Source organism: Sceloporus occidentalis, unplaced genomic scaffold (genome assembly GCF_023333645.1).
Source record: "Sceloporus occidentalis isolate IW3139 unplaced genomic scaffold, rSceOcc1.0.p SCAF_50, whole genome shotgun sequence".
NCBI classification, from domain to species: Eukaryota; Metazoa; Chordata; class Lepidosauria; order Squamata; family Phrynosomatidae; genus Sceloporus; species Sceloporus occidentalis.
In genome coordinates, this window is record NW_028317030.1 from 1002213 (window position 1) to 1029953 (window position 27741).

General features: G+C 37.7%; 1 protein-coding gene across 2 annotated transcripts in view; it reads left to right on the plus strand.

Annotated features, from left to right (window-relative positions):
• The window catches only part of LOC149288602 (slit homolog 1 protein-like), a 128061-nt gene extending 103409 nt beyond the window's left edge, over positions 1 to 24652 (plus strand). For both annotated transcript variants that reach the window (XM_089491296.1, XM_089491295.1), the window contains 22 exons: positions 1363 to 1507; positions 2455 to 2529; positions 2855 to 2998; positions 3302 to 3445; positions 3962 to 4128; positions 4536 to 4668; positions 4924 to 4992; positions 6105 to 6176; positions 7526 to 7597; positions 7720 to 7791; positions 10871 to 11034; positions 12268 to 12392; positions 13398 to 13492; positions 17294 to 17433; positions 17574 to 17667; positions 18178 to 18315; positions 18834 to 19065; positions 20303 to 20433; positions 21677 to 21831; positions 22163 to 22451; positions 23485 to 23696; positions 24414 to 24652. In XM_089491296.1, the coding sequence (XP_089347422.1) occupies positions 1363 to 1507; positions 2455 to 2529; positions 2855 to 2998; positions 3302 to 3445; positions 3962 to 4128; positions 4536 to 4668; positions 4924 to 4992; positions 6105 to 6176; positions 7526 to 7597; positions 7720 to 7791; positions 10871 to 11034; positions 12268 to 12392; positions 13398 to 13492; positions 17294 to 17433; positions 17574 to 17667; positions 18178 to 18315; positions 18834 to 19065; positions 20303 to 20433; positions 21677 to 21831; positions 22163 to 22451; positions 23485 to 23696; positions 24414 to 24652 (3107 nt within the window). The remainder of the gene's footprint in view (positions 1 to 1362; positions 1508 to 2454; positions 2530 to 2854; positions 2999 to 3301; positions 3446 to 3961; positions 4129 to 4535; positions 4669 to 4923; positions 4993 to 6104; positions 6177 to 7525; positions 7598 to 7719; positions 7792 to 10870; positions 11035 to 12267; positions 12393 to 13397; positions 13493 to 17293; positions 17434 to 17573; positions 17668 to 18177; positions 18316 to 18833; positions 19066 to 20302; positions 20434 to 21676; positions 21832 to 22162; positions 22452 to 23484; positions 23697 to 24413) is intronic.
• The last annotated feature ends 3089 nt before the right edge of the window (positions 24653 to 27741 follow it).

Below are 27741 nucleotides of genomic sequence, written 5' to 3' on the forward strand. Positions count from 1 at the left end.
AGGAGACCAATACATGGTAGGATAAGCAAGTCCAAAATAAATCAGCAAAGTCAGCAAGAAATGATCGATGTCCGGTCTAACGATGTCAAAGTTCAGTGAGATGTTATGCTCCAGCACTCAGTAATTAGTAGACTTGGGCGCCGGCCAACTCTTCGAGTTCGTCTTCCACGAATATTCGCCGTTCCTGTGTTCGGTTTGGACGAATATTTGTATACATTCTTCGTGTTCATTTTTTTTCTTCATTTTTTTTCCGGTTTTGTAGACGGGATTAATACAGGGTTAACGCAGTACGCACTACGCAGAGGCTTTGGTGCCAGGATTTTAAAGTCTGTACGAGCAGCTCTATTGGTCACCGGCAGAGGCCTCCTCTGCCATCAACCAATGAAGTGCACTTCATTGGTTGATGCCAGAGGAGGCCCCTGCATAATATTGTAATTGTGCACATTCCAAACAAATTTACAAATGATTTGAGACAAATAATTCTTATTCTACACGTAAAATGTAAATTAGTGTATATTTCTTCATTTTCTGCAACCAAGTCTTAAAGGATGAAATCATAATAAAAATAGCAAAACAGCAAAATAAGTGGACTGGATCTTTGCATAAAAAAAATCTTATATTCCCTAGAATACACTTTTACAGCTGTCCTCAAAAGTTAGTTAGTCTTTGAGCAAAACCTTTTTGGTTGCCACTAGAGGAGGCAATACATTTATCATTGTAATCTTTAGCTACAATACATATTTCCTTTCACTAAGTCGTTGTCACGGAAATTCATTGCTGGATATGTAAACAATAGGAAGTGTTAGCACACGAATTCTCAAACAAAATGCTTAGGGAATGTATGACCTTGCAGCAGCTCTGAAGATGACGAGACCCGGAAAGATAAATTAATGATGTCTCTCGCCCTACAAGAATTGCTCAGGTCTTTGCAATTCGATAATGCAGTCTCGCAATGCAAGGTCATGTGATTCATTCATTCATTCACCCATAGGGTTTTTTAAGTGTTTCATTGTTCTGGTGGTATGGAAAATTCTGAAGATTTTATTGAAGGGCAAACGGTGGAATTTTGTATATGAGTTTAAAAAATCTATATATTGTGTAAACTAAAAATGTTTTATTGGTGGCCAGATTTTTATATGGGACCAGATGTATATTTGATGTTATATTGAAGACTAAATACATAGAGCATTGTTACCATATCTATTGACACCTGCCAGTTGGAAAGCCTCCATGGATCAATCGACAGCATAAGGTGTCTGCCAGCAGAGGACTTTCTAGCCTTTCTATGCTCCCTCATGCGCGTAACTATGTATCTGTCTAGATGTGTGTCAGTTTCATTCATACATTATTTTCTTATCATAGGGACGGAGGATTATCAGCTAAATAGTGAATGCAACAGTGATGTCGTCTGTCCACCCAAGTGCCGCTGTGAATCAAATGTGGTCGATTGCTCTAACCTAAAACTTTCCAAAATCCCTGAGCGCATTCCACAGTCCACAGCCGAGCTGTATGTATAATATACTAACCTTGTGCAGTATGGGTATAAAAAATGAACATATGTATTAACAAATCAGTATGAAGAGGTTTAAACATCATAATGATCTATGAGTAATTCCATAGAGTTCACGCCAGCTTTCAAAAATTCTGTAATGATTCCTTTGGCAGCTCCTCTGGTTTTTTTGGAGATTTGATACCTTGGATTAGTTGGCTCTGGAATATACATGAAGGTCCAGGGCCGGTCTTAGTGTTAGGGGAATCGGGAAGTCTGCAATGTGTAGTAGTCGTGCCTGCTTGGGCCACCTTGGATTTCTCCTCAATGTGTGGGGGATGCACACACGTGTTCTATGGCTACACTGGCATTGTAAATGTAAAGAAGGGTATGACATGTGTAGGTGACAAGGGGACTTCTTGTTTGGGGTGCTAATTGGTCAACGACCAGCCCTACATAAGTAGTAAGCAGTTTACTCCTGTACAATGATGTGTTAAATACAAAATAGGGTACTTACATGTAGAGAAGGCTCTTAAGACAGCTTACAGGGGGTGTCTAACATTTTGTTTATGGCACTGGAAAGCGAGTATCTTCTCAACTTCAGTGCAAGGCCTCACCAGAATAAAAGAGTATCTGTCCACAAAAATATACCAACAAAGGGCATTATTTTGTGGATGTTTAATTCTCTTGAAAAAAAAACTAAAGCATGTTACACTGATGAAACATTCAAAGAATATTTGTATTTAATGGGCTATATTAGTTCCATTTAAGGAAGGTATGGTGGAGTGAAGCTCTCCAAACTTAAGTCTGAATATCCAATATTTCCATTTATTATTTTGTTATGTTAGACTTTATGTGGGCAATGGAAACAAGCAGATTCATGAATAAAGTTTTTATTATTGAGTGCTAGATAGCGATGATTAATGTTTAGGCACTTAATAATTTAGACCCAACTCTAATTACAGACGCTTAAATAACAATGAAATCTCTGTGATTGAAGCAACTGGACTCTTCAGAAAACTCCCACAGCTCAAGAAGATGTGAGTGTACATCTATTTTTCATACAATAACACACTGACTTAAAAGTTCTATGAAAAATTCTGAATTTGGAATTCTTTCTTGGTGCTTTCTTGGAGAGTTAAGTGACAGAGAGAAGACGGTACAAAATAAAGAATATAGATCACTGGTGATTTCCATTTTTGGAAACCGTATTTTCAGAAAAGAAATTAATAAACTATTGCACCTTCATCGGATGGCTACCAAAATGGTGTAAGATATTTAATAAAAGGTAATTGGTGATTGGAAAAAATCATCACCGAGACCTGGGACACTAAATCGATATCCAATTATGTTTTATTCTCTTAGAAACCTGAGCAGCAACAAAATCTCGGAAATCGAAGATGGTGCGTTTGAAGGCGCAGCGTCAGTGAATGAGTTACATCTTACTGCCAATCATTTGGAGTGCGTACGCAGCGGAATGTTCCGAGGCTTGGAAGGTCTGAGGACCTTGTAAGTATCCAGATATTAACTTTATGAACACTTTGAAGGCTCGTGCTGTTTCATAAAGCACATTATATATGAGGTTCTCCATTATCTTCCCTGGTTTAGTTGTTTATCTATTTATTGTTAAACAGGGAGCACATTCATTTACCCTCTTACTAAGAGCCATGCACATAAATACACTTGGGAATTAATTATTCTTTTGTTTTCTAGTAGTATATTATTATTGTGAATTCAATTTTCACTTCCAATCATGCTTAAAACATAGCTAATTGGTTTAAGTGTGTATTTATTTATTTTTTAATTCTGCAGGATGCTGAGAAATAATCGAGTCAGCTGTGTCCACAATGACAGCTTCACCGGTCTTAGGAATGTTCGGCTCCTGTCCCTCTATGATAACCAGATTAGCACCATCACCCCTGGGGCATTCGATACCCTGCAGTCTCTCTCTACTCTGTAAGTCACGTGGTGGTCCATTGGATACGTATCTGGACAACAAATGAGAGGGTATTAACCTGCAATGTGTATGTCTTATGTAAATATACAATATACCGAGCGCTATGGAATCCCTAAGTCTTCTGCAACATTTGAGTGTCTTTTACATACATCAAGTCCAAAGACGTTCATAATACATGTGGATTGACATGGTGTTATATATAATCATTGGTCCACTAAAACTTATGTTTCTATCTTCACTAGGACCAGTATGGCAGGATCCAGTTTGTGTTGAACATTGGATCAAAAATTTACCATGCAAGGTCTTGTTAGCTAAGGCACACCTTAATTCCTTAAGTTAGGGCTTTCATGAGCTAAACTCAGTTTAAATGAAGTTCTTATGTTCTGTGGAAGAAGGGGAAATTCATACCTAATACCCCTATGTTAAAAGTATATACGTGTCTTAATTGGCTCATGTTGGGTAATGTGTTCAATCCTGAATACATTTGCAAATTCCTGTAATGTCTTTTTTTTCAGTAACTTGCTAGCAAATCCATTTAATTGTAATTGCCAGCTTGCCTGGCTTGGGGAATGGTTGAGGAAGAGGAAGATTGTGACTGGTAACCCTCGCTGCCAAAACCCAGACTTCCTTAGGCAGATCCCGCTGCAGGACGTGGCGTTCCCCGACTTCCGATGTGAAGAAGGTACCTTGATATCTATTGAGTGTTCTTACGCTGTGGCAGAGCGTGTCACTGTATGAAAAATATAGCACAAAATAATCCCTCAACCTTATATTTTCATATTAAGGATTTTTTCAAAGCCGACGTATGTATGTGATGTATGTAGATATGGTGATATCATTACCATCAGCTTCGGTAAAAGGATGACTACGCTTTGTAAACATTAAGCGTTGACCATTTTTAGATACATTGATTTATTGGATACAATTTTCCTGTAACCCTTTGTTCTCCACACGGTTGCAAGTGGAACCATAAAACCATTTATATTAATGTGGCATTCAGAGGATTAACAAATTGCACTAAGAACTGTTCTTATAGTTTTCTAAGTGATATAATGCATCTAACAGTACATCTACTTCTCTCGATGGCAGGTCAGGAAGAAGTAAGCTGCGCTCCTCAGCCTCAGTGCCCGCAAGAGTGTACCTGCCTTGACACAGTTGTGCGATGCAGCAACAAACACCTATTATCGCTACCCAAGGGCATCCCAAAGAATGTCACAGAACTGTGAGTTCTTCTGCATATTCTCTGTATGTTACATTGTGCGCAGACTGTGGTAGACAATTAAAAAAAGATGTATATGTCAATAAAACCTGCGAGAAGGAGAAGACATAACTCTGGGGTTTATTCGCTAAACTGAAGAAATGAACATTCCGATTCCCTGACTTCATTTTGTGTTATAAAGAACCTGATTTGCACACATACAATTTTTACATAACCATTTCAGAAAAGCAATACGATTAATTTTCTTTGCTTCTTTAGGTACCTAGATGGTAATCAGTTCACTATGGTGCCAGGACAACTGTCAAATTTCAAGAACCTACAGTTGGTGTAAGTGTGGATTTGTAGACAATGCGCTCTGTTACTTTGTCTCAGTAGCGGGGTAGGTTGTCACACCTCAATGCCAAAAACAGCGTCAGATCACTGAGCAGCGGCAGACGATATCATCTCTCAGACGCTCAAAATAAATTGGGGAGCCTTATTTCAGAGGCAGGCAGTACCTGCCTTTTGTGAGGGGTGTCCAAAACCAATGCTTTTCTAATGCCACATTTACATAGGAATATAAAACAACAATAATTTCAATAATTTCTGCGAAACAAATGATGCCTAGAGACCCCCAAAACAACTCTGAAAGAGAGTTGGATATGTTCTTTCCAATACATAGGCAAACTTTGTTATTGAATTGTATTATATATTAAGTAAATTAAGCACAATATTATTCTATATCTTGGAGCAGTCTATTTGAATCACACATAGTGGACCAAAATCGACGTAAAACATGTATTCCTGGATTATAAAATATATTATCAATGATAAAACAGATTATAATGTACAGTATTGGGTATTTCACAGTGTTCAACTTTCACATCTAAGATAAAAATACAATTAAATCCAAGTATAATTTGTGTTTTATGCTCTGATTATAAATTATACAGATTTTTATTTTCCGGCTCTTGAAATGGCATCTACATCCACCAAATGCATAGTCAGGCCATCACATGCAAATCTTCCTCCATTTCCCATGATCCTCTGGGGATTATTGGTATCCTATTCGCAGCTAAAACAGGAAGTAGTAACTTACTTCCTGGAGTCTACGCACATTATCGTACCAGACTTCACACGCACCCGAAACGCTACTGATTGCAGCATGATGGCAGTTCTTACACACATCACAACATTACATAACAGAGATTATTTTATATTAAAATTCAGAAGAAAACAAAAAATCGGATTAACAGGCTATATCAAGTTTTGAGAATCGGCATTGAAGATACTCTGAAAACTGGCATTTCCCCTTAAAAATCTCTGTCGATGAAGGAATATAAGACAGACGCCGTCTTAAAACTAACAGTTTTCTTTTCTTAAGAGATTATTTGTAACTGACAAATAATATTTTCATTCTGTGACAGTCCTAAGCAAATCAATCTCTTATTTTTTTACAGGGACCTGAGCAACAACAAAATCAGCTCCCTTAGCAACTCATCCTTCACAAACATGAGTCAACTCACCACATTGTAAGTTCCTTTAGTGAGATCTGCAACGGCAAGGTCGCTCCTAGAGATCGAGTGAATGTTTCACGCATTCTTTTTTTGTGCGTGATGGAATGTTTTTTGTATGTGGAATTGAAGCATAATAAACATAGACAATGCTCTCTAATAATTTTCTTTACAGTAAGTTGATACAAGACACCCGCCTGCTGTGCATTAATAATGTCTGATACAAAAATAAATCACGCCTGTAAAAAAAATAATTATATTCTAATTATATCAGTCCTGCTGAAACATTTTGCTTGGGTCGGCCCCTTTCAGATGATTAAATCCTGAAGCCTACAGCTGGTGAAGACTGCACTGGGAAGAAGTGAAAACATGTCCTTAATGCCAATGGACAGCTTCACATGTGCAGAAGACCTAAAGGCATTGCTTGTCTTGAGGCTACCAGCAGCTGGCACTGGCCTCTGATAGCCCACTTGTATGCAGTGGCAATTTGACTAGTGGCAAGATTTTTTTAATGCTAGCTTCAGGACTGGGGACATACATGGCCACTATTTATTTGTTTATGTGGGAACAGTTATTTCTTGCTCACTTTTTGTACTGACACTGGAAAGGCTAGAGTGAGTCCCACGGCCAGTGGCCCAAAGACGAAGCTCTGTGGTTCCCCAGGGAAGATCCAAGCCTCCAACTGGCCTTCTGGCTGGGGAGGAGCGGAAGTGTTCTTGCCCTTCTTGAAGGTCTTTCGGCCAGAGTGACTTAGGCTCAGTCCACTGGCACATTATTTAATTTTGGAAGGAGTCGCAAAATGAGCACAGCTCTTATTCTTTTATTTTAAAAAACAGAGAATAGCATTGGGCTTCAATAAAAATAAATGTTCACAGGGTGCTTAAGAAAATCTGGGCACTACTGACCCTTTTAAAACAAACTACCAAGTATTTAGCATTATCGGTGGGTGACTAATGGAGCCAGACCCTGGCCTTTCCCAGCCTATGGCTCAGAACAATGAACAAGAGGAAAGGTTTGGCCTGGCTTAGTTTTGGCTCAGTTCTTTTCCACTCTTATTCAGACAAAGCTGGCTCGCCCAACTATATTATACACAGACCCCATCGGTGTTAATAAAGATTGAGATGAACCCCAATTACTATGCTATAATCCTGCTGGCTATGTTCTTATTGTATGCGCCTTGTAGATATGTGTATTGTTTATCTTGATTACATCTTTTCAAATGCAATAATAAAATAGAGGTGTTTTTGTATTTATCAGCTTTTCTGTTCAGTTGTGAAAAGATGAGATCGATATGTCATTACCCTAGTCTCCCAGCTGCCGAATCGTATTGATATCTGTGTGTATTCTCTGTTGTTTTTATTCTTAAGGATACTAAGTTACAATTCCCTGCGGTGCATACCTTCCCTGGCTTTCGAAGGCCTCCGGTCCTTGAGACTGCTGTAAGTGCGCTGTTTTGTTTGTTTTATGTATGCGCAGTCTGACGGGAAACTGCCAGACCTCAGAAAGCAGCTTCCTGCATATCTGGCCTATTTAAAAAAAACATAAATATTTCCTATTTCAGGTCTGTCCATGGAAATGATATTTCTGGCCTTCCAGAAGGAATATTTTCTGACGTCACCTCACTTTCCCATTTGTAAGTACACGTAAGCCTCTAAATATATTTATTTATTAATTATTATTATTATTCATAATAATTAGTTATATTTGTATGTATTATTAATTATTAATATCTGGGTCCGTAGTGTCCATTATAATGGCTGATGAAAACATACCCAAGTAGTCTCATTGTGAATTTGCAAATTACAGAATTTCCTTGTGTCTATAAAAAAACACCAGAACCTCTAAGTCAATGACCATAAACATCTGCCTATTGGTTATTAGAAATGATTGCCCTGCTTGTATGATTCTCTGCATATATTGCCGCACATTGTATTTTACATGGTTATGTTCACATAGTTCAGTTAACATCACCAACGCTGTCAGCGTGATATGTGGCTGTGGCTATAGGTTTAGTGCTCAAGTCCGTTCCACATACAGAAAACATTAAATATTTTTACTGAAAATCCAAGCTGATAAAGGCTTTCTGTGCCCATTACAGCCTTGATAGCTGAGTCCAGCAGAGAGGTAAACATTAGTTAGAGCGGTATAAAGGCCATTGAGATGTGTATATGTGTATATATATATATATATATTATAAGTCATTATGACTGCAAAGCTCAAACTAGCATCAGTTCTGCCTCTCTGATTTTCTTATGCTTCATCTGCTATATTTATTTGGAGGTGGTTGCTGGTCAGCAAAGTATTCATAGAATATTCATATTAGCAATTTTTCAAATGCATGCAAGGTGTTATTAGAATTCAGGAAGAGGTGATGACGGGAGAACAATGAGTCTCTCCATCCACAAATATATTACCGTTTGCCTCCTCAAGTCCATTCACCACCCATATTCCAACTGTAGACATTTGTCAGTGATTGCCTTGGGGTCCGCGGGCTGTTAATCTCCCTGGATGCCCCCAAAAGACACGAAAGAGCAGAATCTTAGAATTCTTAAAAAACAGACCCCCTTCCACAATATTGGAAGACTAAAGCAACTTTCACCACTTTGGATCCTCTATATAACCCCTTATGTATTCATTGTGTGATGACAAGTGTTATAGTACTTGGTTCTGTGTATAATGTAACAGTTAAATATGTTAACACGTATAGGTAAACTACAAAAATACATAAAAAATAGCAATCTGCCAAAAAAAAGGTAAAAATTCCCAAACGTTAACACGCTCTCACCGCACCTCGAGCGCACAAATATTTGTTTAGTTTCATTGGTACGGTGAGCTCTAACCAACACGTGCACCTGGGAAAGCACCAGCTTAAGTTAAACGTGGCACATTTGGATAAGGAAAGAGGAACAAAGGTTCAAAAGGGGATTGCTTGTTTTTGATAATTTATCTAGAAACTTTTGGGGTATCTTGCCTGCAAATGAAAGCACCTGAAATACCCATGGGTAGGTACTTAGGGGATCCAAACAGAGGTGTAGAGGGTCCATCCATTGTACAAATGGAAAAAAAAATTATACTCAAACCGAGGAACCTAGAGTTACAATAACATGACTTTATCTTCCTTAAAGTACCTTCTAGCCATAAATTTATAAGAAATCTACCTAACTACCTCCCATAACCTCCAAAGGACATGGACCAAAGGGACTATAAGCAGCTGATCAATCTTCTTATATGGTAGCTTCATCTCTGGCATCACCAATACTATTCAGAGATTGGTGCCTACAAAATTGTTTATCATATTTGTAGGCTTTAAAAAAAAAATAGTAGAAATTCCCCTTTAGCCGGGTAAATTGCTAAGTAACGAATTTGGAATTCAAAGTGTTAATTGTTAAAAATCTTCATACTTCCTCGACTTCATGCTTTCTGCGGAAGGTTTTCTTATCCGTATTTGTTATTGAAGAATGGAGAGAAGTAAAGCATGAGAACACAGACCAGACTGGTCGTTCTCCTTTCTGTAAATGTTTGGTCGGTTGGCATTGGAACAATGCCTTGTAAATGTAACCAAAGATTACACACCCATTTCACAGCCTATCGCCAGAAAATATCTTTTCTTTACAGTGTGATTTATAGCAGCTGAGCATACTGAATCTCGCAGCTGTTACACGAAGGGGAAATAGCAACCACCGACATTTCGGAACCCTTTTGTTTTTCGCTATAAATATTAACGTCGGTTTGATCTTTGCGATTGTTCCTGAGCGCCCCCTGGTGGATCGCTTTTTAAATAAATTGTTGTATTGTTTTTAAAATAAATATGATTAATGTGGATTTAAGTAGCTAGATACTCTAAAGTGATCTAAGTTTTCCTTGTCTTAAACTACAGGGGCTGAAAAGATTACTTGTGGAAATTAATTATGTAAGATAACACTGCATTATATTATCCACATGTATTCCCAGTTAATATATTTACTTAATAGATTTTAGAGTATGTGATATTTAAATATATATTAAGGTTACCTGTCACATAGGTGTCATGAATAAAATACACATGTACTGTATATGAGCCAGTGTTATAACAAGAACCTCAATAAGTTATTCCCATTCATACAGTGAGTTGTGATTAGATTTCAGTGTTTTATAACCATAGAGAGGGTTATAGATATCCCTAAATATCCATGTATCGTGCCGTATCCCTGCTGACCACCGTTACCCACTCATTCCAGATAATGTTAGTCTGACCACTCAGTTCTGGACCTGGCAAGTAATTAGATTTAAAGGTTTTGTCTACCAAACTTCTTCAGAATGTATCTTCAGTAAATTAATTCATTATGGTTCTAAGAGCTGTGTGGGTTACAGGTTACGCAATAGGTGAACAACCCTCTCCCCGCCTGTTATATTTTAAGCACATTTTGTTCAGTAAGAAGAAAACTTGCGATAAAGTTGTGGTTTCAACCCACTGACCTCAATGTACATTTTGATGGGTTGACAAGTTGTTCTTTCAACTTGAGCTGTCCTTGCAGTGATTTCATTTTACATTACAACAACCTGTACAAACTTCTCTTGTAGGAGATCTTCACTGAGGGTTTTGACCTTCATAATCCATAACACTATTGCAGACTCCGACTTTATTGAATACCCTATGTTTGCATGTTTGTAGACTGATAACCATTTAGATTTGCTTGTCCCTGACAAAATGATCTTTTGTTCTTCATTGGTAGGGCAATTGGAGCCAACCCTCTGTACTGTGACTGTAATCTACGCTGGTTGTCCAACTGGGTGAAGACCGGTTACAAAGAGCCAGGCATAGCTCGTTGCACGGGACCCCCGGAAATGGATGGAAAGCTTCTTCTTACCACCCCTGCCAAGAAGTTTGAATGCAATGGTAATACTAAAGTTTAGCTTTTTGGCATAAATGAAATATCCAGTTCATTCATCCATGGGTAATTTTTATCGCCAACCCTTTATAGTACTAACTTAAAAAAAAATATTATTAGAACAAGAGCCTTCGCGTTTCTAGGAATTATTTTAGGTATTTTTATTGAAATGAGTCATTGTATAACACCCTGTGAGGTTTAAGCTCTTAGAAAAAGAAAAAACAACTGGTGGGCATCAGATTGTCTTCTGTAGCCCGTTTTTACCGTGGTCCGCTAACTGGGGAACAGTTCTGATTCATGAGATATATCTTTCCAACCGCGTCTCCAAGGAGACATACTTTTTTAGATGTAATTCCTCATGGTTCGTGCTATTCCTTACGATATAACACAATACCTGGCACTATGTGAAATCTGGCCCTATGGAGCTTACAGAGTAGTTCTCAACGGGTGGTCATTACGCGTGGATAGCTTTTCTTCGCTACATTTTGTAAGTCTATGGAAACCTTACATTTCAAAGCCAATCCATATATCAAAATTGTTCATACCTAATGTTATTGTTTCCCAAATTATGCACATTATGGGCACAAAACACCAGTTACATATAGAATCCAAAACGTTCTTTGTATGGGAACAAACCCTTGACTATCCATGGAGTGTTAATCCCATGAGACATCTGCTCTTTATATTTTATGCAATTTTCCTTTGGTTGATTAAAAGACCTTTGTATGTGCGTCACTAATGCCTTGGGGTCTTCCTCCTTTTTTTTTTGTACACTCAATAACCTCTCCCATCTGTCCCTCGCTGGACACATTGCATTTTACTTCCAGTTAAATGCTTTGTTTTTGGACTGACCAAACTGAATTGTTCGAGTGCTTCATTATTTATGCTCTTGTTTGAGTCAAACAGGCACAATCGTGATTTACAAGTAGCCCTGATACCAAAGCGTTGGCCATAGCTCTTTCCAGTACCGCATTATGATAATGGAATTGTCTGAATAAGTCTTCCACCTGCTCAAATGCTATCAAATTCTGTGTAATACAAAAGGGACTTTATGAGACAGTTGGCTCTTCTTTGCCACCATATTCTTTGTTTTTTTACGACATAAAGGTCTCAGATTTCCAGTCGATCCTAAAGAATTTCTACCCATAATCATCATTCTTTATGGCTATAATCTGTTGATACATTTTGGCATTTGGGTCTTATTTGTATGTTTTATTTAACCCTGCAAAAATATCTTCCAGGGCCTCCAAGTTTAAGCATTCAAGCCAAGTGTCACCCCTGCCTCTCAAGTCCTTGTCGAAACCAAGGCACGTGTCAGAATGATGCTGTTGAGTATTATAAGTGTACCTGTCCACCTGGGTTTAAGGTAAGGGCTTATGTCTGGTTGTTTAGGCTGTTCTGTATGCAGGTGCACTCATAGAAAGTATGAAACTGAATGTTGGATGTTATCCTTTTTTAGTTTTCTCTATTCTAGTAAAGTCAAGTATTTTAGTTTTTATAAGAATACAGTATATATAATATTACACCTGAATTTGGGATACAATACTATCTGCCGTGCCCATGGGGCTCCTAGGCAAAATCGTAAACTGTAAAACAAAATAATTCAATAAAATAAAAATAAAAAATATAAATAAAATATTTTTTTAGACTCACCAAGGAAATGGTCTAACAGCACCATTAAAACCTTTTTTTACTTATTTTTTTTTTATTTTTATACCCTTTAACTCACTGTTTTTCAAACACAAAAGCCCTGATCTCAGTTTTTTTTAATAGGAAGCCCATTTAAAGGATCTTTAATATTTTTATGCATTCTGAGATTCTGAGTCACTTGGCAATTTTCCTTCTATTTAGCCCACATTCTGTGACAGGTGGCATTATAAAGCAGTTAAGTGGGAAGAGAAACAACTTTTTTAATATATGAAAATGCTATCCATTTCCTTGAGCTGATGCGACTGGGAATATTGACAAAAAAACAGAAAACACATCTTAAAATAACGATTCTGGCCAGTGTTTTCAATGGTCATCAACTGCACCTGATTATTGCCCTAGAAATAGTAAAAATAAACCTCTTAAAACGTTTGCGCATTGTTTTTTTTGGTAGAATGAATAAAATGTCATATCAGCAAGGAATAATATGTCTTAGTGGATCAGTACTTTAAAACTCTATTCTTTAAAATTCTACTCTTTAATTTTCCTGCCCATAGTTTCTAGCTACCTATTTTAATTCTAACCTTAATTTGCTCGTTCCCTTTGTCAGTCGAGCTGTATCGTATGTTTGCTACGGTTTGGCACTCTGTAATCTTTTGCAGAGTAGAGCACGAAGTTGGCACTGTGTATAATTATATACTAAAGCTTTTTTTTTCTATTCCAGGGCAAAAACTGTGAAATCTCTATAAACGCGTGTGCCAGCAATCCCTGCGACAATCATGGAGTGTGCCAACCCAAAGAAGAAGGCAGCAAATTCACGTGAGTTCCGTATTCTTCTCGAAATCTGTTTGGTGCATAATTACCAACACCGTGACTAGGTGTGTGTGTAAACTGTCTGCGATTGTGTGCAAACTCTTGTAGCCATAATTTTTTCTCGCTGTCAGAAATGAAGCAAAGTAATGCAGACCCCTGTGAATTTGCAAATAAACAGAAACAAGTCGTATTTTTAGCCTCTTTGTAAGATGGAGAAGTCAGCATTGGATTGAAGAATATAACTCAATGGTTCGCAAGGGGTTTTTGATCTGGAGACCACTGTGGCGGTCACACATTCTGTCAGACACTGGTGTTTGCATTCATACATTCATAGGCATATTCCCATTTCATTCTGGAACTCGGCATAGTCCTGGAATGAGACTGGTCAGACTGGTTACCGTATTCTTAGAAAGTGGCTTTAGAACCATCTTTGAGGATGGACATAAAGGATAAGTTGGGTGTGGATAAATCCATACCATGCCGCCATGCCATCTGTATATACCATTCACAATGTACTTGATATTAATGTTTTGTGGAAGAGGGGGGACCTATATTATATCTTCCTATGGCCAGTGGTATATTTAGGCTGGGTGCTTGAGTCAGGGCAGTTCCTTCAGCCACTACCTTGGTGGTTGATGTCCTCTTTGTTGAGCCATGGCATAAGAGATTGTATCCAGGCACTAAGCCTCAAGAAGAACATTGGAATACAGCCCTCCATAGTGTAAATGGGCCAGCTAGAAGGATGAATGATCTTCCTTGCATAGTTGTGCACCAGGGAACCTAATTTCCGAAAATAGTGATTTTTCCCCAGTTTTATGGCAAAGGGGCTGCGTCCCCCCTGGACCTGCCACGCCAAGCCCAGTCGGCTGCTGGTTATGCCGCTGCTATCTGGGATTGCATATAAGGAGTAAACGCCCTGAACGTGTGGATCAGAACATGTTATTGTCTCTATATTCAGTGCTTACGTGACTACATGATGAATAAGGGCAATTTCTTTGTGAATTTTAGCGGACACTAGACATTACGAGAATAACCCTGACCCACCTGAAAATGGGTAATACTAATACAATGTACTCATAGTATTTTATGTTGAAGAATAGAAGATGTGTTTTTTTAAGACTTGGCAGTAAATTTGCTCTGTAGAATAACACTGGAAATGATGACATATTTCACTCTTTTGCTAAAAATAAGCCAAATCATTTCCCCCACAAAGTTCTACTTTGATTGCTTTCTGACAAATACAAATGCAGGTTTTATAATCGCTGCGCATTGTTATTGTCAACTATTTTGTCTACAGGTATAAAGATCCTTTCAGGCTTTTTGAACCAAGAGGAAATTTTATTCTTGGTTTCTATGGTAACATTTAAGTTACTTTCCAGTTTAAGCAGCGCTAAAAACGGCAATATCATTTACAAGCTGTTTGCTGAATGTTTGACTGAGAACATAGTGTGTGCTAAAAAACCTGTTTCCGATCTCTGACAAAAGGCTAAAATTCACTTTGTCTTAAAGGAACAGATAGTCCCAAAATTGTTAATTTAAAAAAAAAAAATGGGTATTAAGGACCATTTTTTCAGTTTATTTCACTGCATGCAAATCAGCTCAGGCTTTCTTTAGTTTAGACTTCTGTCTCAAATAATCCTGGCTGCCTCTCCTGATAAACGCTCCCAATATAGTCAACTGAGGTTGACTTCCGTGAGGGCTAAAGAAAAGAAAAAAAGGTAAAAAACAAGTAAAAGTGACCGCATGCTGCCAGCTGGTCTGTTAGGAGATCAGCAGGCCAGCATGCACGGAAATCTTGGCTGATCCCTGCACGAGGAAAACCATAAATGTTGTTTTTTTTTAGATTAAATATTGCATACAAGATTTTATTTATTTTATTTTTGGCTTTTGACGAATACAAACTAATAGGATGGACCAAAGCCCTAAGGACCAAAGGACCAAAAATCCAAAGGACCAAAGGAGCTCAGAATGTCTGCGCGTTATGAATATATCCCAGTGTTCCAAAGCCCTTAAATAATATCTAGAAAAACAGCAGGCAACTGGTTTATAAATGAACTGCGTAAGTTCCTTAGTTAGTTAAATAACTGCTAATCGGTCACAAAGTCACGTCAAAAGTTATGGTAAAGTGGCCCCCCCTAGCCACACCGCTAAGCAACCCCATAAAAAATGTCCCTCTTTGGAACGTTGGGAATATAATGCAATTATATTTTAATTGTAAAGCATTTGCGAATAGAACCCTAAATTTTTGATTAACACAAAAGTTTGATTTAGATAGTTTGATTTTTAGGTAAACAGATATGGGTGTTTTTTTAAGTCATCTCTTACCATATCATCGTACGCCACAGCCCTTCATTTATGTACACCATCTGTTTTCTGCTCCTCCGCAAAATGATGAGCGCTAATGAAAGATTGTCACAATTTCCGCAAATTGTATTTACATTCCAAATTGTGGTTTTTTTTATTCTTTTTTTTTTTTTCTTCTATCTATAGAGCGACAGTTCTTGTGTAATTACTGTGATTTGCTTTTTACTTCATATGCATCTAAACTGACAGCATTTCTCATCTCTCAAATACCACTACCGGGCATTTCAAACAAGGAGACACAGTTTTCACTTATCCTCTGCTTTTCATGATTCCCTAGAAGATAATTAGTTGCCAAAAATAAACCTTAGTACAGGAGAGAGGCCAAAGATTTTTTTTTTTGTTAACAATTATGTTGAATCGGAAGCTAGCTATATCAAGAAAAGCTTTTTTAAATTATTAAAAATCGAAGAAGAATAAAAAAGATCTGATGTAGTTTTCTGGGTATATATATATATATATATATATATATATATATATATATATATATATATATATATATATTACTAAATGGTCTTTCATTCTGTCTCCCTGGCAACCAAGCATCTTTACAATAGGCCAATATTATCCTTTGGAGTTTGCCGAGCCATTCAATCAAACCATTTACTCTTCACGGCTTTCAACATGCCTAGAAATGTTTTTCTTCTATCTATTATTTTGGGGGATGTACAGATAGCGGATTCTATTGCAAGTGGAAGCAGAGGCGTCATCAGAAGTACAAGCGATAGTTCTCATGTGAACACCTTTTGTTATTATTATTAAAAAATATACCATTCCACAAATCCTATTTCTAAAAGTCGTATATTTTCTGAATCAGAATAAAGCACAATGGACAACTCATTGCTTTTACGCATTGTTCCCAAGAGTTTTTAATAAGCCAACCGCACAGTGCCTTAGTTCAAGTTGTATAACCTCGCAGTCGCTGGTGGGGCTCCAGACACATCATTTTTCCAAAGTGACTCGATTTTCCTAGAAAAAAAACCAAAGAAAAAATAAAAATTATCCATTCAAAATTAATTAATTTGCAGAGGGTTTTGTAGTTCATTCTTAGGAAGCGTTCTAGCTTGGGTGATTGGACCCACATTGCATCTTTCTTAATAATACATGTGAAGGAAATCCTTGTGTGTGTTTTTCTGAGGTTTTTTTGTATCCTATTAAAATAATAGGCACTGGCCATTGTAGGCTAAAATGTAAAGATTTCCAAATAATCATTCATTCACTGTTGTATTCTTTAACATCTGATGAGGAGGGTAGAGGTGAATGAATGAAATTCAAGATTTACTATTTTAATACAATATATGAAAACAAAACTAACTATTGCATGGTTAATTTAACAGTGTCTATCTAAAATGTCTGAATGGAATATTGTTCCAATAAGCACCACTGATATATAACTGTACCATGTTGTTAAATTACTGTCTTTTTTTCTCATTTCTGACCAATCAGATGCAATTGTGCCGAGGGCTTCGAAGGACCCACATGTGCGGTGAACAAAGATGAATGCAAATATAATGACTGTGAAAATGGAGGAACTTGCTTAGATGGAATCAATGGTTATACCTGCTTATGTCTGCCCCAATACACAGGTATTACATGTTATTTTATACCCTGATATTTTTTGGTGGAGATAATGTGGGACATAAATGTTAAAGTCTGAATTTTTAAATAATGTGAATTCTGCTTTCCTTTGATGTTTTGTTTGAGTCTTTTCTCTGTTTTGTGATAGGTGAATACTGTGAACAGCCGGTGGATTTTTGCTCTTCAGGGTTGAATCCTTGTCACCCGGACTCCAAATGTGTTGCAACGACTGAGGGCCCAAAGTAAGTGCATCATTTCAAGAGTAATCACAATGACCAAGAACATATGTCATTCCAACAAATAAGGGATATACTCTTCAGCAGAGACTCATTTCTTGGCACCCAGTAAAGCAGAAACAGCATGTTTATCACCAGAACATAATTTATACCCAGGAACCCTTGTAAATAAATAATATAGGTGTCCTAAACGTGGAATGAAAAGCTGGGTGGGACAGTCCCCATGGGTGGAACATGGGGTGTAATGGAGATAAAAGTCCATCGTGCACCATGTCCGTACTTGCACACACACTACCAAAATACGTGGTGGGTAAAAGTATGGAAGCAAGTGACGCTACATTCAGCCACATCCAGTTTCCCCCTTGAGCTGCCTAAATAAAGTAGCATCCTAGGTAAGTGTGGAATGCTATAGCACGGGTATAGAACTGTTTAGGATTTTTAATGGCATCTGACCCTTTACATTCAATTGATCAGACTACCCTTGCTGAGAAGTAACCTGTTGTCTTTGTTTATCAGGTGCGAGTGTGCTCCTGGCTACGTAGGAGAAAACTGCAGCCTCAATTACGATGATTGTAAAGACCATCGTTGCCAGAACAATGCTCAGTGCGTGGATGAGGTCAATGGATATTCGTGTCTCTGCACAGAGGGTTACAGGTAGACGCACAGAGTATTCTCTCTTCACTTGTACAGAGTTCTAAATGTTTTTGTTGAACTAGCAGCTTGGTTGTCATTCAGCAAGACTATGCATACAGGTGCTAGCAGTGTGACCAAGCAGAAAGCATGGTCCATCCCGCCAGCCACATTCATCTTTGTGGCTGGACAGACAAATTGGGGAATATTCGTTGAAGTGACCACACAGTGCTTTACTCTCCAGTATCAGGAAAAGGGCTGACAGATCTCGAGAAGTTGGCGAATTATTGTAGGGTCTTGCTTACAATGCCCACTTGCCCATTAGGCACACTAGGCTTGTACCTAGGATCCCCTGAGCACTATGCAGGCTACTATGAGAGGGTACTCAGTGGCCTAGGTGGCCCTTACAGTCTTATCCCATAACTGCTTAGTATGTGCCTTCTTTACATGCATTGAAAAGTTATGTTCTTTGTCATGTAACTTGTATGTTCTCTCTTATGACATTTACTTCAATTTTTTTTTACTTCATCTCCTTTTTGCAGCGGGCAGCTTTGTGAAATGCCATCACAAGTCCCCACAAATCCATGTAAAATAGCTGATTGCCAGAATGGTGCCAACTGTGTCATTGTGGGAAACAGTGCCGTTTGTCAGTGCCTTCCTGGGTTTGGTGGCATCAAATGTGAGAAGCTTTTGAGTGTGAATTTTGTGGACAGGGACACATACCTCCAATTCACAGACCTGCAGAACTGGCCTCGAGCAAACATCACACTTCAGGTTGGTGAAAACACACACGGTATCAGCACTGACATTAAATCTGACATTAGAAGAATGACATGTATCCTCTAGTTACTGTTAATTTATTTCATACAGACCAGAGGTGTAGCTTTGGGGGCTTATGCTTCTGTTGGTATCCAAATTCCATCCAGTGCACCCTCACAAATGGCTTAATCGGATAGGTGGGCAAGCAGTCCACAGCATGGTAGAAGCTAAGCCCGAGTAGAGCCATATAGCCAGTGCATGAGCCAGGTGCCTTGTCAAAAACAAATAGTACAACCAAAGGTTAGAAAAACTCAAATAAAAGCTCTAAACATGTCCTAAATATTAGACCCAAGACCCAGCCTCCCAGCCTACTTTTTTGCCAACTAAGGATATCAATATATGGCAGGTTTACCCTTTTTTAAACTTGGGACTGAGCCCCGATAAAGCTGACATTTCTGTTGAACTACTAATTGATGAGAGTTTGATACATATTTTTGGTGAACACCTGGCTAACAAACTCACTTTAAGTCTTTTCTTTGAGTTATGTCATGTGGAGGAGGACCCTGCTTAAACAAGCTTAATAAATGATAAACGCTCTCAGACAATGACTGTAGAAATGCAGGAGACACCTAACAATGTTATTCAATGAACCATTTCACTGATTTCACATACAAAACAAAGCATAATGCTAATAATTATTGAGGTTTTAAAAATATATATTTTTAAAAAGATTGTTTAATATATGTTTCTTCTGCAGTGGTTTTTAATTATTATTTAAATGTAATATTCCTCCAGACGCCTACCTTTTTTAAATTGCTGTAAAGATAGTTTAGAAAGATGGATAGATGGATGAAATAATATAAATAATCATGCATAATTTAAAAAAAACAATTAGAATTCTTCTTAAGAAAATATCCACGAAGATCTTTATCCAGATACACCGGATTTCCGGTTGGCTAGACTAGTAACCGCATCATGCCAAAGGGCCAACTCTACCTAATTCACCCGCATTACCCATCAACGCCACCTATGACCCAGAAATTTTTTTTTATATATAGTCCAGCTGCTGGGGTATAGAGAATACATTTCTGATGTTTTTGAAGAGATTTAGAATGCATAAAAAAAACACAAAACGTTAACATATTAGGAATGTGTAGTTAATCTGCAATTTATTCCTAAACATTATTTTCAGTGCCACATGGATTTGGTACAGAGTTTATTTGTTATTTATTACATTTGTTGCTATCCCTAGGTTTCAACAGCAGAAGACAATGGAATCCTCTTATACAATGGTGATCGTGACCATATGGCTGTAGAGTTATACCAGGGCCATGTTAGGGTCAGCTATGACCCTGGGAGTTTTCCAAGTTCTGCCATCTACAGGTAAATCAGTCAGAATGTCCCTATTTGTATTTTCAAATCAATATAAAAATCTGTTCTGCATGATATAGAGAGATCTCAATATAATATATTATGTTTAATGCCACCCTTTTTCTTATAAGCAAAATACATGTATTAAGCATATTACTTTTTATTATTGTTATTTATTGTTTTATATAGCGCCATCATATTCTGCAGAGCTGCACAATGGGATTTATAAAATATTATAATTATAATAAAAGTTAATAACTATGACTCCAGTAAATTTACAGCTGTTACTATAGTGTTGATAGTACGTATCTCTGGTACTACTCTATCAACATTTTTCAGGCAGATTGTAGATGTTTTTTTATCGTAATGGAACCTTTCAGTGATGCACAGTGCTTTGTTGAAAACTAGCTATTCCTGACGTCCTGATATTTTGAGGAAAAAAAGAAATGCAGGAAAATTAAAGGGGAAATATTTTTTTCTTTTAGAGCATAAAACCCAGCGCTATTTTCAGAAATGTATCTTAGCATTGTCAAAAACCTGGTTTTTATCTGATTTTGTTCCAGTAAACTCTTTATCTGCAGATCTGGAGGCAGCCAATGTTGTTAGTCATGTGATATTTTGGGTGACTTTCCCGACTCAAACACCACACTGAGCTGATACTTTATGGCAATGGTAATTAAGACTGAGCCATTCTGTTGTTTCCCAAATGCAATCAAGATGTTTGTCTTGTAGATTGGGCTAAGACAACAAAACAAGAACACATACAAGTGGCTAATATGCAGCTGCCTGAAAAAAAAAGAGTGTTTTTCATCAAATACTAGTTCTAAAAATGGTGGTAGTTTCCCTTTAATTAGAGGCAATTTCTATGTTAATAATAATGCAGTACTTTATAGAATAAATAAAGCATTAAAACGGCCCCAATAAGATAAATATCTTATTACATGGGATTTACACAACAGAAATGTTTTTAAAGAAGAAAGAGAAATGCAGCAAAATGATCAACTATATAAGCTCTGTTACCGAACATGACACAGAATTAGAAACCGATCTTCGATAAAGACTGTCACAGCCAGTGTTACCATATACATAGCATCAAAAAAGGATAGGTCATCGGCAGATGGCATTCTACACCATATGCCTCTATGATGGAGTATAATTTGGAATTAACAGACCATTCTTAAAATTCCCTGGAGAGTCATTATTGTTTGAATAGAAGTATAATGAGGTTGTTTACATGATAATTTCCCTTCTTCAGTGCAGAGACTATCAATGATGGGAAGTTCCATACAGTGGAATTGGTTACCTTTGACCAGATGGTTAATCTGTCCATTGATGGTGGGGCGCCTATGACAATGGACAATTTTGGAAAACACTATACCCTTAACAGCGAAGCACCATTGTATGTAGGAGGTAAGATTCACATAATATTCTTTATGTATATATATATATATATTCTATGACATACAGGTCCACATCTAAATAATATTTTCTGTATCTTCCTGTATCTTTACCCATAGTTCAAACTTTTTTTTATTTTGTAAATAAAGACCCCTCACCCCAAAACAGCTTCAGGTACTGGCCCATGAGCTTTATATCAGAGCAGCTAAGGGACACCCCTTCCCTGCCAGATCAATCTTCCTATACTTAATTTCATTGTGACAAGTGTCTAGATGTGTGGATAAAGTTGGTAAAGCTTTCTTTGAGCTGGAAGCAGACTCTGACGTGTATTTGTGTTGTCTAGGTATGCCAGTCGATGTCAATTCCGCAGCCTTCAGATTGTGGCAAATCCTTAACGGCACCAGTTTTCATGGATGTATCCGCAACCTTTATATCAACAATGAGCTGCAGGACTTTACCAAAACACAAATGAAGCCTGGCGTGGTACCAGGTTGTGAGCCCTGCAGGAAGCTCCTCTGTCTGCATGGCATATGCCAGCCAAATACTGAGAATGGACCCGTTTGCCATTGTGAGACTGGTTGGACTGGCCCGCACTGTGACCAGCAGATAAATAATCCATGCCAAGGACACAAGTAAGCACATAATTAATTTAAAAGTACATAAAGTGTACTCAATTAAATGCAGTCAACACATTACTTGAGTGAAAATCATCAAAAACATTAAATAGATTCTAAATCAAGACAAATGTTTAGTCTTTTAGTTCTCCATTCTGGTTTTTAAAGTAATTATCATTGTATCACTTCTCAAATTTAAACCATAGGATTAGAGATAAATATCTCTTTGTTTTTGGCCGAATGGGGAAGCCCAAATGAATGACAGTATGAAACACCTGTGTGGCTTAGTCCTTTGGGAAAATATTTAGAACACTGATGTAACAAAGAGAAATAATCCCGGAAAATAGTTTATGTGCTTGGGTAGATTTAAACGTACGGTAGCATTACGTCAGCAGTACCAGACTTTTATAGGTGCATAAGAATTATGAGGGCTGTAAAATTGGACTCTTCTGCTTTTTTGTTGGTGCAGTATTAATGGCTTGCAGAGGAAGGTAGAAGAAATATACAAAAACATTGGCATGTGAAGCTTAAACAGGATACAAACAAATCCACAAAGGGTCAGACGAATACTTTGTGTCCAATTTTGGACCAGCCTGGGGCCCCTGATGAGTGGCACCCGGGGCTGATTCCCCTAACCCCTCCCAGGCATATGGTTATGTGACCCCGCAGTTGAATGGGATATGTATGTGCGCGTGTGAGCATGAATGTGTAGGTGTGTGTGAGCACAGATGTGTAGGTGTGTGTGTGAGCATGAATGTGTATTCAGTTCAGGATTGGAGTCCAAAATGCTTGTTCCAGAAGGGCATATATTCTGGAGTACTGGAGATATAGGAATTGTTAAAGAATTGTAACCTCTTGCTGGATTTAACACTTTAAAAGTTCATTCATAACACTAATTCTTAATGTTCATGTGACACAGAACCAGTCATTGATATGTTATTGCCATAGAACCTGATATTACTTCTTTAACGTTTTTGTGCTTAAACCTTAAGAGGAAAGAATAAAATGACACGTATGCGGAACAGCTTCTTCAATGCTCTCTGTTTTACAGATGTGTACACGGAACATGTATGCCACTTGATTCTCTGACGTACAGCTGCCTGTGTCAGGATGGTTACAAAGGCGCCCTGTGCAACCAGCAAGGAGAGCTATACAACCCATGTAAGAATTTGCAGTGCCAGCACGGGCGATGTCAGATTTCAGATGTGGGAGAAGCGTATTGTGAATGTGATAACGGATATGTGGGAGAGGTCTGCGATCAAGGTGAGAATTTATACAATTTATAGGATTTTTAAAAAAAAATGTATTTAGTTGGGGGCATTAGTGTACACGTTAGACAAAACAAGATCATGTTACATTTAAAGTATTATTAATACAGTATATTATCATTGCATAAAGAAAGGGCTCAGGGTCAGATCCTGGTGGAAAACCATCCCCTAGTCCAGACACACAGACATTCACATATTTTATACTTATTTTCCATCACCTCCCTCTCTTCTACAGCTTTGTTTCCCCCACTCACCATCTTTTCCCTTCTCTTTTGTGTAATCTTTTTTTCGCCTGTCCGGTTCATCCCCCATTTTTCTTCTCCATGGTTCTTCAGTCCCAAGGTTTCCTCCAAAGGGATCTCTTTATCTTTCCAAAAAGGCTCGTGTTTACCCAGGTGACCCACCTCGTTTCCAAAGTCGTTTATTCTAGCACAGTCTAAAGGTTTGTGTTAATCGGGCACATTTTAGTAACGGTGTTACATTGATTCATTGTCCTACTTGAACTGTTAATGGAGAAATATTTTATCTTGAATAAGCGGCTGAAACTTTAATTACCCATTATAGAGTACTTGCATGTAAAAATATTAACAGGATTGATGGTTTATACAGGAAGCTTATCTTCATGATCTTGTTCTTAAATTGGCAATTAAAATGTTCTCTTCAGCTGTTCAGTGTGTCGTTATTCCACTAATTACTGTCTTTCTTCATTTAGAGTCGGAATGTAGAGGGGATCCTGTCAGGGATTATTACCAAGTTCAACGAGGCTACACCATTTGCCAAACCACACGCACCGTCTCTTGGGTGGAATGTCGGGGCTCTTGCCAGAACCAGGGTTGCTGCACGGGCTTGCGCATGAAACGCAGAAAGTACACGTTTGAATGTAGTGACGGATCGTCCTTCGTGGAAGACGTGGAAAAACCCATCAAGTGTGGCTGCTCCCCATGTATGTGAACCATCAATGGACTGGATTAACAAAAGATCGTACCAGACACACACACAAAAAAAGAAGAACAATTGGACAATAAATTCTGTAAAATTGGACATTACTTCCCTTTCAGATGTGTGAACATCTTAATGTCGTCGGCATTTAAAATATATGTATAAACAGCACCTATTACATTGAGACACACACATGCTGACTGATTGTATAGTGTTGTAATCATTGGGAGAGGTATAGAGAAGGTATATATGTAGAGGGTAAAATGTGTAGATAGAGATTTTTTTAAAAAAAAACACAAAATGTATTTATACACAATGTGGATAGACTTACATGGAGTACGAAGGATGGTTTATGTTTTGGATTTTTTGTTTTTGTTTGGAGATGATAGATTTTATTTTATTATAATTTTTTGTAACCATTGTGACAGTATTTGCATCTTTTGGGTAGTTCAAAAATGTTCTACACCTCTTTTGTTTTCCTTGGGAGAGTGGGAAAGAAAAGCTGTTTGGAATTGTCTACTTTTAGGCACTTTCTAGCCTATTAGTATACAATTAGGCTCTTGGTTTGGAAAATCCATTCATAAATCATTGATTCATTAAATCATATTTGCAGTCCTGTTTAACTATGTGGGCGCAAGGCTGGTAAGAACTGATCCCTATTGGGACACGGCTACATGGCAAACCCTATGAATTCCTAAGTATGCCTTTTACTCTGTAAGGGGCTTTAGAGCCCCCTGGCCCTCTGAAGTGGTATAGGAAATGTAGGCATGGTAAAAATAAATTTCGATGTGATCGGCTTACTTCGGATTCTCACCAAAATCACAGTGAAGTTTGGAAAACATATACCATAGGGCTGCATTAAAAAATTGCTTGCATCTACAATGTATTTTTTATCAAGTTCTAAAACACAAACTATACTAAAGTCGAAGGTTTCTGTATTTAAGTGCTAATGGCGATTATGGAGTTTTCTGGTGGTTTACATTCCTAATAGTCTGTAAGGACATCCATGTGGAACTTTAAGACAATTTACGGATGAATATTACTGCAGACATTTGGTCGGTGTGCTGATGAAGCACACCAGATATATAACGTGAGTTTATAGAAGTGCAGGCATGTCATATTTGCTCCATAAGGGTCACGTAGTTTTAGGGAATGTTATAGTTAACAAGCAATCCAACAGTTAATATAGTGTTTATGCTAATCAACTTACTAAGTATTAACTGGTTTGTGACCCTTTGGCTCCGTGATTTGTCTACTGAAGTGTCCGTTTACCCATGAAGGACCTATGAAGACAAGTTCACAAGGTGGCACCTCACTCTTAAGGACACAATGGGGACTCCCCCAGAGTTGGGCAGTTTGCTAAGGTTTTAGTGTAAAGGATGGCATTGGACTCAACAGCATTTCAAATGATGTCATATTGGGCAAGAGTTTGTGTCATACTGTAACAAATACATCCTCTTTGGGATTTTTCTCTTGGAGGGTGGGTTGGCTTCTAATGAATCAACCACTATAGCTAGACACAAGGATTTGTGACCTAATGAAGTCAGCAAATATGGAAATATCCAGCTCTTATGATGATGTTAGCTTTTTTATGGCAATTGAGTCACGAAAAAAAAGTCACAGGACTGGGAACTGAAAGATATGCTATTAATAAACCTTTAAAGAATATATAACATTGTGGCACATATCTAGTCCTAAAGTAAATTGTTCCGTAACAATATGGATCCTTAGGGATGGCCATCCCACCATATAAATACATTTTATAGGATTTGTTACTCACCGAACGCTGTGGTGATATCACATAATGCTGATATTATGAGCATGCCATGTTTAAATGAGTTCTGTAGTTGGGCGATTCCCTTTGTACATTATAGAAGAAACAGGTGCGGTTAATGGACATTCATGTTGCCGATGGAAAAAGAATCAAACTTGTTAAGACATTAAACTTCTGCTAAGCGAAATGATTGGATAAACACATAATCAGCTTGCCAAAAAGCCAAAAAGAACATCGTCCACATATCACAAATGGTCCGCTGTTGTTTTTTGTGTTCTGTATCTTTATATATAGCTCATTTTGAAGTGAAGAGGGATTTTGAGCCAGACTTACCAAGTGTTCAGGCAATGTGGGGGAGGGAGGCTGAAATTACCTCTGGAAATGTTGTGCCATTTTGTTCTGTAAATAAACAGGATAACTCCTCTACCATAACTGGTACTGATTATGGTTTGGATCTTTACATCAGGAATGCCAGATTAGATGTTCTGAATGGTTCTTATCTGCAATCAAATTCTCAGTTTCTATGTGTAAGTAAACATAGACAAAATCGCCGAAGATCCTGCAGAGTCACCAATGACCAACTTGTTAACCCAACGACAATATTCACCTCTACATGAGCTGAAGTAGTGAGTCCGCCATTTGTTTCCATGTAGCCTTAAATCCCCCCATTTTAATACAATATTCATAAACTAATTCATTTATAGGAGGAATTCACTTAATTCCCCATCCCCCAACAATTTATATCAGAAGAAGAGGTTTACACATACATTAGCTCCTTGTTCACAATGTAATTAGGTGAATTTAACATATTTTGTATTTTTTAGATGCCATGTTAAACAGACACATTTTTTTAATATATTTAATGGAGATTTCTTGGAACATACTCTGGTTGAAGATCATGGTTGGCAACCTGTTCGATAGTAAATACATGTTTTTAATCTATTTAAAACATTTTCACCTTTGTTAGTATTTTAACCTCATGCGTTGGCATCTGTTCTGTTGCTTGGTAACCAGTGACCGTGTGTGGAGAATAAAATAAAATGTTTGTACCGCTCTCCATTGAGCTTTGGAGGTCTTCAAAGTTAGCATACACGTTATGTTCCATAGCGATATATTTTACCTAAAAGCTTAATAAACGCCTCGTAACCGATTGTGTACATCAGCTAATGAACACATTATTGCTTTGAAGATGCCTTTGTAAACATATCATTAAATCTGGGACTGGGTTTGAATAAAATAATTATTTGGAACAGTGATAACGGACAGTTAGTTAACCCTGAAATGCATTCCCGAGACGCAGGGCTGTTTTGTTAATTTTTATACAGTG